Raw genomic sequence first — 14,879 nt, 5'->3', positions numbered from 1 at the left:
TCTGAAACGACTCACTCAACCTCTCGCAGCGTCTCGCCGAGCAGACATTGTCCGGAGACCACGGCTTTCCTAGAGCGCGGCTTCCACACCTCTGTCTGAGTGTGCAGAGCCGCTCAGCGGCCGCCAGAAGGGCCGAGGTGTGAAGGAGAGGGACGGCGGGGAGTGAATTGCGCGAATGGGGGAGCCGAAGGTCGCTTCAGCGTCCCGACTGGCGGCGGAGGCTGGGGAGTGTTTCAGGAGGGAGATCAAACCTGGCGCCCAGCGCTGCTTCTGCTGGTTCCTGCATCTGGATGCACCCACGCACCTCACTCCCACTACTGATCAGCCACACGGCGATGCCAGGAACGAGGAAAAGTTTGTGTGATGGCGCGGCTGGATTTGCGAAGCGGTGCAGCCGTCACTGGTAGAGTGTGATGTTCCTGCGTCTGCAAGCGGCCTGGTGGTCTGCGGCGAGCGGTCGGCACACAGCAGCATCGCTTTGATTAATAACGACGGCGCTATGCTCGATGGAGGCGACGGATGCCGAGCTTGCAACGATCTCTGCGGTCAGTAAGTCATCAGTCAGCGGCGGAGCAGCGCTGGCATGCTCGAAGCGTACTATACTACTATGAACAGCGCTGCGGCAGGGCTGTCGTGAGCGGCGCAGGACTGCTCGCAGGGTGTGGGTTTGCACGAATTCGCTTCCTGGCGATGGCGGACCGTCCCCGCGGCGAACGATCAGCGCTCGAAGAGCAGACGACTGACTGCCGTGTGCGTCGTGAACCAAGTCAAAGCATGCGCCGTCGGCCGCTCGCCTGGCCGCCGCGTGGTGGTGGGGATGGGAAAGCGAGGCGAGCTCCTGCGAGTGCTGTGCTGTGCTGGGCTGTGCTACTAGCCCGCAACTGACAAGCGCACCGACGAGTCGCGCACACTGGAGCCAGCGCGCGATCCCTCGCAGTCGCACCGCACTGGAGAGGGGGGGAGAGAGAGATAGAGAGAGTGAGTGAGAGAGAGATGTTGCCGGCCGCTACTGGCTGTGAGGGGAGCTCCCCCTCCCCCGCAGGCATCATCGAGGCCCGGCGCGGACTTCCAGCACCTCAACACCATCCAACATCTTCTCCGCCTGCGTCCGTCTCCCACCCACGGCGGCAGACCACCCCCGACCACCCTCTGCACAGGCGAGCGCGAGTCGACGGCGAGCTTGGCCCGCAGGGGCGTCGTGTCGCCCACCCTCCCATTCGCCGAGCTCCACCCCTTCGAGGATTCCGGCCGCCAATTAAGCCCGCGAGCGCTGGCTTGCAAGGTCCGGCTGATGACCTGGGCCCGCCCCCCATTAATAGCAATTCTAAAACGACTAACTCCCCTGGAGGCCCTGTTTCACCACTCTCCGACACCTAAAGCTCTGCCACTCCCCCCTCAGATTTGCGTTTCGAGTGTCCTAAAGCCCTACCCTTCACGCTGCCCAGTCTGCTTGACGTCGAGACTGCTCGCGCTTCCGAGGCAGGCCCTCGCTACGTTTTATCTTCTCTGAACAGACCTCAAACCGTCGCTGCCCTTTTTCGTTCGCTTTACGCTTCATATTATATTGTTTGCACCTGGCAGGACCTCTTCGAAAGCCTTATCCGTCTCATTTCGCCATTCCATCGCGGACCCTCGTCTGACATCTCCGACTGCAAAACACGAGTGTAGAGAGAGTCGTGTTGCAGCGCAGCATGTACTCCAACCCTCATGCTGCAATGCCTCCGCCTCAGTCGAGATCGGTCGCGCCCGAGACCTTCTTATTAGATCAGGATGCTCAGCAAAGCCTGCCGCCCGACAGCATCGTCGCCCTCCAGCAGGTCGACAACCGTACGTCCTTCCAAATACCTGAAGCGCCGTCGCGCATCTGTCTCGTCGGCGCACCGACCCAGTCTGAGCAGTCTGAGCCCTCCTGCTAACGCCGTCGCAGTAAAATACTTCCTCATCTCTGCACCTGTCGACTGGCAGCCGGACCAGTACATCCGCAGGTTCCTCTTGCCCACCGGCGAGTATGTTTCGTGCGTGCTATGGTGAGTGCATTCCAGCGCATTGCCGCGCATAACATGTTGCCCGCCCAAATTGCCCCAACCCGCGCCCTAACAACAAGCAGGAACAACCTCTTCCACATCTCGGGCACAGATATCGTGCGATGTCTGTCCTTCCGATTTCAGGCCTTCGGCCGGCCCGTCAAGAACTCGAAAAAGTTCGAAGAGGGCATCTTCTCCGATCTGCGCAACCTCAAGTCGGGCACCGATGCATCGCTTGAGGAGCCCAAGAGCGCATTCCTCGACTTCCTCTACAAGAACAACTGCATTCGAACACAGAAGAAGCAGAAGGTCTTCTACTGGTACAGCGTGCCGCACGACCGACTCTTCCTCGATGCATTGGAGCGCGACCTCAAGCGCGAGAAGATGGGCCAAGAGGCCACCACCGTAGCCGTCAGCGAGCCCGCTCTCTCATTTGAGTTCGACTCGTCGCAGTCGCTGTTTGAGCAGCTCACCAAGGCTCAGCAGACGAATTCGTCGTCATTCAACAACAATGTGCAGACCTATTCGCAGTCGACCTCGCCCGTGATGCGCGCCATGGACACAATGCCCCCGCCTACGATGGCTCCGCAAGGCATGCCACCGACGGTTCACGAGGAGGCACTGGGCCCCATGGCGCAATACAACCAGATGTCGATGGCTCCCGCAATGCAGAGCACACTCGTCAAGAGCAGAGAACGCGACTACGGCCAGCAAGTGCAATATGACCGCAACGGCATCCCGCTTTCGCAGGTGCACCAACGCCACAGCTCAATGCCAGCATACATGGAATACTCGCCTGCTCCGTCGTTCGTCTCGTCGCACTACGAGGACTACAGCACCCGTGGCATGTCCTTTGAGCCTCTGACCCCGCCTCAGCACCAGATCAGCCTAGGCGCCGAGCCGGCCTACATCGCCAACGAGGACACCGGCCTCTACAGCGCCATTCCAGAGCTCGGTGTCTCCACAACGTTCAATCCTCTGATGAACATCCCTCCGTCAAACCTGATGGGCCCCGGCTTTTCAAGTGTGACGCGGCCATTCCCGCCAGGAAATGTCTACTCTGTTATTGAGGGATCTCCCACATACAAGCAGCGGAGAAGGCGGTCTTCGATATCTACGGGTGTAAGCGCTGCGGTGACGGCAACTGGTGCCCCTCACCAGGTCCACCGACCAAGCGATCTGCGGCGGTCAATGTCGAGCTCCATTGTGCCTGTCCCCGAAGGCGAGGAGCCGCAGGCGCAGTCAAATCACAACTCGCCTAACAGCGTCACTGGCGGCAGCCTGAACCAGCCGTTGGCGGACGCAAAGCCAGCGGTCGATATTTCGCGACATGGAACACCGCTCCACACCATTGAGGACAGCCCGCCACAACAGCAGGCCATGTTGCCGCAGGACGACCTCAGCAGCCTCGTGAACGGGGATGTGTTTGAGAATCCCCTGCAGCACAGCGCAGTGGCCCGCACTGCAGCCGCTCCCGGCGTCTTCAGACGGGCCCGCAGCGCCACAATGATGGAGATCGGCCCGTACCCACAGAAGTCCCATTCGTGCCCCATTCCTACATGCGGCAGGCTGTTCAAGAGGCTAGAACACCTCAAGAGGTAAGCGCCCGGACTTTCCGTGCAACCACGAATAGCCGCTGACCAGGCGCCTAGGCACGTGCGCACCCACACCCAGGAGCGACCATATGTTTGCCCTCTGTGCAACAAGGCCTTCTCGCGCTCCGATAATCTTGCCCAGTATGTCGCCCTCCGCGCTACAGATCTATATTTACATGCTAATAATTTGTCCACAGGCACCGTCGCACCCATGAGCCCCGCCAAGACGGCGAGCCGCTCGACTTCAACGAGGACGACCTGGAGGGCGAGGACGAGCACCTGCACTCGCTCGAGGAGGAGTCGCCGGAATCGGGCAACGACTACCTCTCCGGCCTTCCTCACCTTCCAACGTCCATCTCCGACATTCCAGGTCCGCTGTCGATGGGTACCAGCATGGCGCCACAGCAGCACCTCATCGCTGCGAACAACTACTAAGTCTTCTATCGGCGTCGTCATCGTCGCCGCTTCCAAAATGCGCACAGTCCGTCATATAGAGTGATCGACTTTCCTTTGTTTACTCCGTTTAATCTCTTTAGACTTTTGGTCCTTTCTTCAGCATCATTTACGATGTCGCATTGCATGCATTGCTCCTTTCCTTATTCAAGGGGGGGGCGGTATCTTTCGGAAATATGGGTGGTGTGTGGGGGTCCCGCTTCTGATGACCGAACATGAGTACCCTTTTCATTTCTTTCTTGTTCTCGAGTTGTTTTTTGTTCGCTGGATATCTGTTGCCCTTGGTCTTGAGAGTATGCGCCCACCGTATCACTTTCCCTCTCCTGTCATCACCACTGCCCTGGACTGCGCCATTTTGGCGCCGTCGTCGAGCGCATTGCATTTTGTTTGCGGCATGCATGCAAAAAGCTCAGGAATACTTCATCGCTGCGAGCGTTGACTCCCTGGCTCATTGGACTAGTAGATGGGCGCTACTACATACAATCACTCGCACACTTCGAGGATTCTGTTGCGAGCGGGGTGTTGGGTTTCTAGTGTGGATATGAAAGTTGCCGTGGCCCACAAATTTGAGGCAAATGTATTATAGCTGAAAAATGCCTTGCACAATTCTCGCATACCATGTCCTTTGCATTGTCTGTTTATTTCCTCGCCCGTCCATCTCGGCACAGAGTCGAGTTGAGTCGCGATACAGGCATTGGGCTTCTCCTTTCACCGATCACCCTGACTCGACACTTGCTTCCGTACCGGTATTCCTCCCTTGATAGCAGCAACAGTGGCGGCGGCGGCAGCGGCGGCGGTGGCTGCGTACACCACACCGCTTCCCCTCGCGTCCAGGCATCGCCTAGTCAGCAAGCACCCTTGCGTCCGCCTTGTCCGCTGCGCGCCCTCGATCCAACTCCGTCTTACTCGCGTGCACCGGCGGTCATTCCTTCCATCCTTTCCATCCTTGCTGTCACCTCGCGCGGAGAAATATTCAGCTTATACTTTCATCTTCGACGTCGGCCCCCAAGGTATGGTTCCTCCGTTCGTTCTTTCGGAGAGAGAGAGGGAGAAGGAGGGCGGGTGTCGGATCGGAGCTGACGTGCAGGATGCGATGCCTGCACGGCCAGTACAATCGACTTGCACGTGCATAGGTAGTCATGTGCATATAACGGATTGAGATCCTCTGTGTCGTACCCGCGCTCCTCTACGTTTCCGATCGATGCTGAGTGAGCAGAAAGCAAGGGCGCAGTTTTAAGGTGCGGGAGATGCTCACGCCCCGTAAGCAGCCTGTTGCGAAGCTTGTTGTTGGAGCTGGGCTGGGCTGCAAGGACGGTTTGCTGCGTGCGGTGTTGGTATGCCATGCCATGCTGCCCCTGCGATGTGCGTGCAAGCCACGAGGTAAGGCAGGGTGGTGGAACTCATGTTTGGGCTCGCGCGGCCGCTCTTCTCGGCGGAGGGAGGAGTGTTTCGAGTTTGCGGAACGTGGATGGGAGAAGACGGATACTGTGCGGAGGATTGAGAAGGGCGGAGGAAGGACTTGGTGGGGTTTGAACCGGTGGTCTGTGGGTAGCGTAGGGTAGGGCTGGCTGAAGGGGTGGACGGGGGCCAGGGAAGTTGATTGATTGAGTGGAGCAGAGGTATGTCCGTCTGTGAGACGCAGTCGTTCCTACGAAGTAGAGCGGATGTGATACACTGTCTGCCTTCCTCCGCCATGAACTTTGGCGGTCCGGATTTTGTATCGTAGAAGAAACATATGGGCTATCTGTGGAAGGAGAAAACTAAATTTGTTTCTTCCCCAACACCCAACTCTGTCATATCCAGCGTCCCCCACCTAAACTGCCCCCGCGTCTCCACCATTCAACTATACCTTGCCATCAACTCCTCCAACACGCCCTCATCACCCAACTTCCCCATCCCCTTCCCCTCTCCACACCTCCTCTTATCCCTAGACCTCCTCCTATGTCCCTCCGCCGCGCAAACAAGCTTTAGTAAATAAAACGCCACCCCGCTCTTCCTCGCTATCTCTACGTGTTCTTCTAGCACCACGGTGTTCTGTGGCATGTCGGTTAGACAGCTCGTCATCACCGCGAGGAGGTCGGGTTTGGCAGCGAATTCGGCGATGATAGCGTCGAAGGCGACGCGCCGGTTGCGCGAGCGGAGAATTTAGTGTGCGGGACCGCGACCGGGGCTGATTGCTTGCGCAAGGTCGATTAGGGGGTGGTTACCGATGAGGCGGCCAGGTTGTGTGGGAATATTCAATAAGGATCATAGGAGACCAATTACAAATCTTGAGCTTCGCTCCGCCTTCTCGGCTGCTGGCCTTTGCTTGTAAGAGCAGGATTCCCATGGGGCGGTCAAGATCCACGAGCTAGTCTCAAATATTGACTGTGGAACGTCCCGACGCTGATAGATCAAACTCATTTCGGCTCAGCCTAGCACAACAATTCTAAGAGACGCGGCGAGTCACGCTCGACCGTAGGGCCCGTCTATCTCTCTCCGAAAACACATCCTTCCCATTCTCATCCCCATCTTCCCCTCGCCCCACTTCTGATCTCCTTCGTTCGTTCTGCAAGTTTCATGAGCTCCTCACTGGTCAATCCTCTATGCACGACAAGACTGTCGTCAACTTCATCAAAAGTCTCACCCGCTTCCTGGAGCGCCCGCCGGCTAACGAACTTTCTATCGATCTGAGTCCAGCGTCCAAATTCGGGCGTCGAGCTTAAAGGGCGGTGAATTCTCCTGACGACGACGTGTTCGTCTTCTTCTTCCTCGAGTTCACGTTCGCGTTGGCGTACGGCTCGGATGTCGGTTCCTCCTGAAGAATGGGATGGGGGAGGTCGAGTTCTTTCGATGTCGGGCATGCGTGGAACGTGTTCTTCCCTCGAAGGAGACATGGCGCGGTGTCCAGAACTCGCTGGGTCAGTCCCGGGTTCCCCAGAATAAGGCGCAGAGTACCCAAGAGCATCATCAAAAGAGTCTGGACTAGAACGTCGGGCGTGGACATTGCGGATTCTCGCTTCGGGGTATGCAGTTTCGCTTTGCGATGCAGCGGCCAGGCCCGAAGAATCGGAGGGATCGAAGTAACCTGTACTGAGACGACGTGAGGATGGGCCGCCTCGCCTCGGTTCAGCATGGTGGAGTTGAATCGGACTGTCAAGGTATGTGGCGTAGTCGCTAATGTTGATGGTTGAGAGTCCGGAAATCCCCTGTCGCTCAAGGGCCTTCTCCGAGCCCAACGCGCTTTCTATCGTTCGCGATCCAAAGTCTGCCTCGGACAGGTCTTTCTCAACCTCAGCCTTGAGCTGATCCTCCTTCTTCTCCTGACCTACAGTCCCCTGATCTTTAAGAGCATTCCCATCCTCTGGCTTGGATCTAGATCCTGCTTCTAACGCCCTCTCGGCAACTGCGCCCCATTCATCTTTTCCCCTCCTAATCTCCCTAGTCCGCTCTGCAAGCTTCATTATCGCCGCTGGCGTCAACATCCTATGCACAATGATAGTTTGCTCATCCTTCCCGTAGCGGAACTGCTCATTAGCTTCCTCAAGCGCCTGAGAATTGACTAGTCTCCTGTCGATTTTTGTCCAATGAGGATCTGGGGACATTAATAGTGACGCGAGATGTCCGCGATCGGGGTTCCGCAGAGCGTCCGCGTATCCCGCCAACGCTGGGCGATCGTAACTGCTGGAAACACCCGTGCTAGTTCGACGTTCGCGTGATCTTGCTTCTGAGGGCGGGCGTTCGCCAGGACGGTCAACGTATGTGACGTAGTCGCCAAGGTTGATTGTTGAAAGTTCAGGAGTCGAGAGGTCGATATCTTGTTTTGACTCCTTCGTTTGGGGCGCTGGTGTAGGCGACGAAGATCTCTCGCGCTGATGACTGCGTTGTCCAGTCTTTTCTGCATAGCCCAAGATCTCCTCCTTCGTGAGTATGCGCCGCACTAGGAAGCCCGCGTCCGTATCTGCAAATTGTTCGCCAGCGTCCTTGAGCACCTTCGCCGACACTAATCGCCGGTCAATGATCGTCCATCGCGCGCCAGAGGCAGCGGATGAAGGTGCAGAAGAGTGGAAGTCTGGGTGATGAGGAGAGATATCGGCGGCTGGGTCGAAGTATCTGAAGTACTTGTGGATGTTACTTGTGGACAGGCCTCTTGGTTCGATGTCTGAAGCCGCGCCTGCAGGTGGAGAGGGTAGGGCAAGGTGTCGATGCTCTTCGAAAGAACGGCGCGATCGCCTAGTTATGTCTATGTTTGAGAGATCCGAGAGTAGCACGTCTACGCCTTGGCTTGGAGGCAGCTCTGGACTCAAATTCGGCTCCGACTCCGACTCTGAAGGCTCCTCCTCATCGTGGATATGTTTGGATTCTCTATAAGAAGGTTGCTGAGTGAGTGCAGGAAGCGAGTCTGGCTTATCAGTGGCGGCCCAGGCCTGAATATGTCCGAAAACAGGATGGATGAGATTGAGGGCTTTCAGGTGTTCTGTCACTCGCTCTATGTCGGCGACGTCAGCATCTAATGCTGCCGCAAGGTCGTGCGTATAAAGACCGGCATTCGTTTGCGGAAGGGCTCTCAGGTACGCGAGCACCCTTTGGCCCAGCAGGGTCAAGGCGGGGCCTCGAACCCGCATGGCATCGGAAGAGTCTAGATCGAATGCCCCCTCTTCTTCGATCATCGTAGCGGAGGCGCCTTGGCCGATTGAAGAGTGCCCACTTCCACGTATCTTCGTTAGTCCGGTGTCTGACTTTCTCCTGAAACCAGTTGAAGGAGGGCTGAGCGAAGTAGACTCATTGCTTGTCGGGGGCTCCGTAGGTCTCGGGAAGCGCTCACCAGGCCCGACGCAGCAGTGATCTCGCGGATGCCCGCAGGCTGCGCATGTCTTGTGTATAAGGTGGGTCAGGTGGCCGGCGTTGCATTTTCCGCAGACCCAGAATTCGTCTGGAACGACACCGGTTCGTGGCTGAACAAACTCGGACAGCTCCTGTTCGCTCTGTTGTTCTGAGTGCTTCGGGCTATTCTGAGCCATGTGCTTCAGTCTCTGGAAGAGCATTTCGCATTCCATTGGACCCTCGCATGTGAACAAGAACTTGCTGGCCGACTTGACGACTGATTCACTGAACGTGCGAGCCCTGTCGACAGTAATATCCGAACTGGTGGACCTCTCAATAAGCACCTGCGGCGTAAGCTCAAGGGAGAGCTGAGGCGCAGGTGGGTGAATCTCTGTCTCCGGGTCTCTTGCAAATACTCTGACTCTGCCTGGAAAGAGGTAGATGCTGCATTGGCTCTGTTGTAGCGGCTCCCAGAGGTTCCCTGTATCCGACCATACATGTACCGCTGCTGTAGCCTTTTCGGCCTCGGTTATGACAGGGAGGGTGACATCAGCCTCGTAAACAGTGACGCCGGGTGGCAAGGCTTCCGGTCGAAGTCTCTGATCGCCTGGTCCTGGCCACGGTTGATTTGGACTGACAAAAGGCTGGCCCCGATTGGCGTGGCGGAAACTCCGCTCGACGGTCTCAAGAAGCTCCCAAGAGAAGGGAAACTCCGTAGGGATCTCAACCCGGACGCGCCTGCCGCCATCTAGATTGGTGGAGTAGACAGATTGATCGGCTTCCATGTATAAGTACTGCAAGACGAGCTGACCAAGGCCATATCCGTCGGAGCACAAATTGTGACCCTCAACGTACACCTTGTGGATATTGCTGCAAGTGGGGCAATCTCGAGCATGCCTCTCAAAACTGATTAATGCATGCTCCTCACCAGACTGCAAAGGCCGCATCGTATGCGAAACAGGCTGCTTTCCGAAGCGCACACTGCGCAGTGCTTCGCCGATGGAGGTGAAAAGCGTGCGGCGCGGTGGTGAAGATGGCTCGCTGGAGGCCGGTGGGGTTGGTACGTTTATCGGCCTGGAGGAGGGCACACCGCTGGCAGGTAACGCCTTGTTGACATTGAGATCCACTGGCGGGAAATAAACAGGGAGGAGCGATTTGTAGATGAACTCATCGTTCGACCCATAGACTACGAAGATGATCCTAGGGGTGACGGTACAGTCAGCAGACGCTCATGAAGCTGGGGTATAAATAGGAAATGCCTTAGATAGGGAGCAAATGTTAGAAAGCGTCTAACATTACCCTCAGGTAGGCGCGTTATAGGGAAGGTTTTGCTTACTGCTCACAAGTTAGCATAGACAGTCTACTATTTGTATCAGGGCTTTGGTACCTTCTCCAACCTACTACTCGCTTCCACATCCTCGAGAAATCTCTTTACTTCTTCCATGGCCAACGACGCGCAACCACGCCTTGGATAATTCAGCATACCTGTCCCAATGCTCGGGATCGCTATAGATGTTGCTTTCATCGAGCCGGCCATGCGCAGTACTTCACGGTATATGCTGCGTAGCACGTCCTTGGTGTTAGACCGATACGTTTCCGGAGGGACGGTGTGATACACTTGCTTCGCGGGAAGCAGGTATCCCGCCGTCAGCTTGACGTCTCCTTCTTTGCACCAACCGAAGGTCGAACAGGCAGTCTGCATGTCAAGACCACCCTTTCGAAAGACCGTTCGATCTAGCGTGCCCATGCCTGCAAAAGTCTTGTCGGTAGAATTCACTAGAACCATTCGTTAATCGCAGCGATGTGAGAAGCGAGCCAAACTTACCTAGGACGTCGACCTCCAGCCTGGTAATGTCTTCTCTAATGAGGCATACCGTGTAGTTGAAGCGGGCGTTTGGGACAACGTTCGTAGGTCTTCTGTCAAGCTCGCCCAGCTGATACATGCGGGCAATCGATGGGACTTGATGCAGCTTGACGACATCGGTCCGGCTCGGGGTAGCTGCTTCTCTCTGAAACTCTCGGGTATACATGACCTCTTCGAAATGCTCCCGGACACCCTTTTCTCCTTTCCCACTTTGCTTTAGAAGCCAACTCCCAAGCCTTATTGACATGGTACTCATCTCGGGTGGCCTCATGCCATCTCTGAAAATAAGTTAGCCCCCAATTTTTGCGAACCTGACTGCACAACAAGGAGATCATGCACTTGCCGCACGAGAACATCCTCCAAGCACTGTACAAAATCTTGGCAGATCTCGAGAAGCTCAACGAGATTTAGGCCCTGACTACTCCTCATGTGGAAATTGTAATCATCCCAAATGGCCTTGTGGTCCGGTTGCCCCAGATTGGTTTTTGCTTTCGCCAGCTCGATGATCTCCGTCACGCTACCACAAAGAGTCTGCACAACGTCGCAAATTAGCTCGACATCGGCAAGCGACAGCCCTCGCAGGTTGCTGATCGCCTCTCTTGGCCCGAGCAAAAGGCCCTTCAGGGAGCGTAGGGCCGATGTAATTCCTGCGAGCTCTTCAAGCACGCGCGGAGGAAAACCACTCATCTGTTCGGCATAATTGACTAGGTCTTGAGCGATTGTGTCGATTAGGGTATAAGCGTCCAGTAACTGCGCTCCCAATGCAGCGCGATTCCTCTCGGGGGTAGTGTGTATGGCGTTGTCAAGGTCGTCTTGCGTTGGAGGGAAGAAGATGGGCAAGAAATCCATATATGCTTTTTCGTCGACGGCGCTGAAGACACAAAAGATGATACGTTCAAACGGATGCCCCGGGTGAGAGTCGAGAAACTCGCGCACTTCTTGCAAAGCGATTCTGGCCGCTACCCGGGGAGGGAAACCGACGCCTCCGGCGCCTAACGAGGGGAAAGCTACAGTCTTAAGTCCATTGTTCATGCTAATCTTCAGCACACTGCGGTAGCACTCGGTAAGGATGTTGTATTGGCCCATCCCTTTTCCGGCACCATATTGGGGTCTCGCCACGTGGATAACGTGGGCGGTCGGGAGGTCATGGCCTGCGGTGAGGGCTGCTTGACCGACCTTTATCTTTCCGATGCCCTTGCATTCCGACTTCAGCCCCGGTCCGGCTGCTTTATGGATCGTGTTATTAAGAGTCATACTCGATTTGGTAATCTTCAGGGCGCGGTTGGCACTGTTCACGATAACGTCTACCTTTAGCCGCGTTAGGTCGTAGAAGCAGAATGAAATGATCTGAGCGTAATCATCGTTGGGCGTATAGCTTTGCTCCCCCTGCAGTAGCTTGCCGGATCGGTAAAGCGAGCGGAGAGTGGGTATTTCTGAAACGGTCAATATTGGCGGCTGTTCCTTTTGGTCCCGTTCTCCGTAAGAAATGGATTCTGAAGAGACACTGCGCGAAGCGGGCGGTTCGGCAAGTGGCTGATAGGGTGACACTGTCTTCCCCGCTCCTTCCTGTACGGGGAGGAGATTGAATTTCAAAGTGGCCTTGTTCTCTGTTCCTTGACGGAGCTTGACGCGCGGATGCTGTATCCCGTCAAATGCCATATTTGCAGCAAGAGCAGAGCCTTCGTCCTTGAAATTGACATGGCCTCTCCACGAGCCGTAACGGCGGTAGAAGCGTACCGATTGCGCACCCGGCAACGACATAAGGTACTTCCGGAATGCTTCCATCTCGGCCATGTGTTCTTCAACCTCAGCTGGAACTTCGGCATCAAAATAGTCGCCATCGTGACCTTCGGCCATTTGGCTGGAAAGAAGTATATCTAATCGCTTTTGGCTTGCATCTGGTAGATCTCGCAAACTTTCGGCGGAAAGCACTCCTTTCTCGTTGGATGGCTCGTTGATTTCGAATCCGGCTAAAGGTAGCTCTTGCAATATGGACGCGCTTGTGGACCTCACTTCCGCGGATTCTATCATGTGGTCTTCCTCGCGACTGCTGTCGCTGCCAAACGGGATGCCGCTTAGCGCTTGGTGGCCACTGCTATCCGTCCTTCCTCGGGACGCCGCAGAACTTGCCCCGTCTGAATCATCGTCCGAGATCGTCGGGAGAGCGAAAGCAGCAATTCTCTCCAAGTGATTGGCAATGTGGTTTTGCAGGCCACCCATTCCTTCTATGTCTGCAGACGGACAGCAGCAGATGGGACAGGCCTGGCGCATATCGATCGTAGAGGTCTCGCCAACTTTCACAATACTGTCCAGTTGGCTTTCTGGGAAGCTGTCAGAGTGTTTCACACGAAGATGATCTTGAAGACCGGTCCGAGACTTGTAGATCGCGGTGGGGTGCTCCGGGCACCGCCATGCTTTGCGATGGCTAGCTTCGTGCTCTGACCATTCTCGACGACTCCTAAAAAGTTGATCTGGCATTTCGCACTCTGCATAAGTACAAACATAGGGCTGCAGATCCTGAAGCAGATGGGTCCTCCAGGGTCGACCCTTGCCGTATCTGGCCGGGCAGATGATGAAGCCTTTGTTGCTATTAGCACTCATATCCCGACCGACCCGCTGAGTGAACTTACAATACGGGCATTCAAAATCCCGCTCTCCGTCGGCGGCTTTCGGGGGAGGGGCCAGCTCCACTCCTTTCCCGGAAAGATCGCGGACCGTGGTGGCATAACTCGTAACGGATTTCGAATCCACGATATCGTCCAGTGACTGTTGGTGGTGCGTCGCTTCTGTACCGGAGAGGAGAGTTTTCCCAGTCTTTTGGCTTGGCGCCTCCTCGAATAGTGGCACAGTGGGGATGCCGGGCTGTGCTTCGAGAGTGTCGTGTCGATGAAGCGCATCAGGGCGCTCAATTGGTGGCTGTACTTGAGGTCCATCTCCGACCACGGTAGACACTCCCAACTTGTCTCGATCTATCCTAGAGTCAGCAAACATCGACTGTCCGTATGTAGGGTGGCCGTACGACGCTGCCAATACTTGAATTGCCGTCTTCGGAGGGTAACTGCTCGGCTAAGACGGCCTATCAGGATGTCGTCTTCGGGTATCGCTGCATTTGAATGAGGAACCCTGAGGTGTTTCACGAGTTCTCGGACGTATTGAAGATCGAAGATGGCGTATTGCTGTAGGATATCTACTCCAGTCTCGGGATCCTTCGGTCGATAGGATGATGCTTTGAGGGACCTAGATCGGATGGTTGGTTGTCGAATGCGAACAGAAAGTTTATAAAGATTGTCGATGATGTCAACCACTTCTCGAAAGCGCATCTCGAGCTCCGTCTTCGGAGCTCCATTGTTGCTGTCCCCATCTTCATCTTCGCTATAAAAATCATCGTCATCATCTTCATCAGTCCCTTCTGACTTCGCCTGGTGCTCATACGGCAGACGAGCGCCGGAGACCACAGCGAAAGCTTTGGATATTAGCTTTTGAGGGATCTGGTAGGGCCTGTACTATACATGATTCTAGATTTTCCTCGAGCTCTTTTAACAGCTTCAAGACATTGCCTGAAAGGAGCGGTGAATCACGAAGTCGCTGTGAACATTAGCAATCTAGTGGCGGGACTAGATGGGGCGAGAGCCTTCCGAAAGGTCGCGCAGTAGATCGTCCGGGCGAGATACGGCAGGCCCAAGAGTCGCTCATAATAAGGCAACAACTGGAACATAGCGGCCCCAAAGACGACGATTCGGCGTATGCTCTCTTGCTTCTCGGTAATGGCTCATGACTTACGTAGTCCAGCGAACTGTGGCCCTTTTGCAGCGCTCCTAGATTTCCTAGAGATCCTTAGTACTTCGGATATCAGACTCTGGCACGGATACAAGTTATCATACCGGACCAGACCCGAAATCTACCAAACTCATCCTGAAGTGCTTCGCGATCTAATGAGTAACCGATATTGCTTCCGTCCAGCGCGTTGCAAAGTATTTGGAAGGCTCGGACGTTCGCTGCTGTGGCCAGTCTGATCGTCGACATCTCTTCGCCGGCACATGGTGATGAAGGGAGGACAGGCTTCGAGCGCAATCTTCGATGTCTGCCTTGCCGTGGTGGAGAAATGAACAGTCAGCGGGTGAGGTCTGACCTCGAGGCTAA

At 55.7% G+C, this 14,879-nt stretch overlaps 3 protein-coding genes across 3 annotated transcripts; 2 read left to right on the top strand and 1 right to left on the bottom strand.

Moving 5' to 3' along the window:
• Positions 1 to 1,534: 1,534 nt before the first annotated feature.
• BU26DRAFT_235538 (STE-domain-containing protein) lies at positions 1,535 to 4,118 on the top strand. The gene is made up of 5 exons (XM_033820937.1): positions 1,535 to 1,827; positions 1,928 to 2,027; positions 2,108 to 3,622; positions 3,677 to 3,760; positions 3,817 to 4,118. The coding sequence occupies exons 1-5, from the start codon at positions 1,692 to 1,694 to the stop codon at positions 4,052 to 4,054; spliced, it is 2,073 nt and encodes a 690-aa protein (XP_033689094.1). The 5' UTR covers positions 1,535 to 1,691; the 3' UTR covers positions 4,055 to 4,118.
• Positions 4,119 to 4,581: 463 nt separating this feature from the next.
• Positions 4,582 to 5,238, top strand: BU26DRAFT_235540 (uncharacterized protein). Its single transcript, XM_033820938.1, has one exon. The coding sequence runs from the start codon at positions 4,691 to 4,693 to the stop codon at positions 5,150 to 5,152; it is 462 nt and encodes a 153-aa protein (XP_033689093.1). The 5' UTR covers positions 4,582 to 4,690; the 3' UTR covers positions 5,153 to 5,238.
• A 1,535-nt stretch (positions 5,239 to 6,773) lies between these two features.
• Positions 6,774 to 14,762, bottom strand: BU26DRAFT_561341 (uncharacterized protein; the record flags this gene model as incomplete). Its single annotated transcript, XM_033832900.1, has 11 exons — positions 6,774 to 7,144; positions 7,206 to 10,061; positions 10,175 to 10,210; positions 10,361 to 10,651; positions 10,701 to 11,017; positions 11,056 to 13,318; positions 13,370 to 13,708; positions 13,759 to 14,202; positions 14,249 to 14,324; positions 14,520 to 14,563; positions 14,621 to 14,762. 11 exons carry the CDS (start codon positions 14,760 to 14,762, stop codon positions 6,774 to 6,776), a joined length of 7,179 nt encoding a protein of 2,392 aa, XP_033689092.1.
• Positions 14,763 to 14,879: the final 117 nt, after the last annotated feature.

This window comes from Trematosphaeria pertusa, assembly GCF_010094035.1.
Source record: "Trematosphaeria pertusa strain CBS 122368 unplaced genomic scaffold BU26scaffold_3, whole genome shotgun sequence".
NCBI lineage: Eukaryota > Fungi > Ascomycota > Dothideomycetes > Pleosporales > Trematosphaeriaceae > Trematosphaeria > Trematosphaeria pertusa.
The sequence above is the reverse complement of the archived record's forward strand: the minus strand, read 5'-3'. Positions and strand labels throughout refer to the sequence as shown.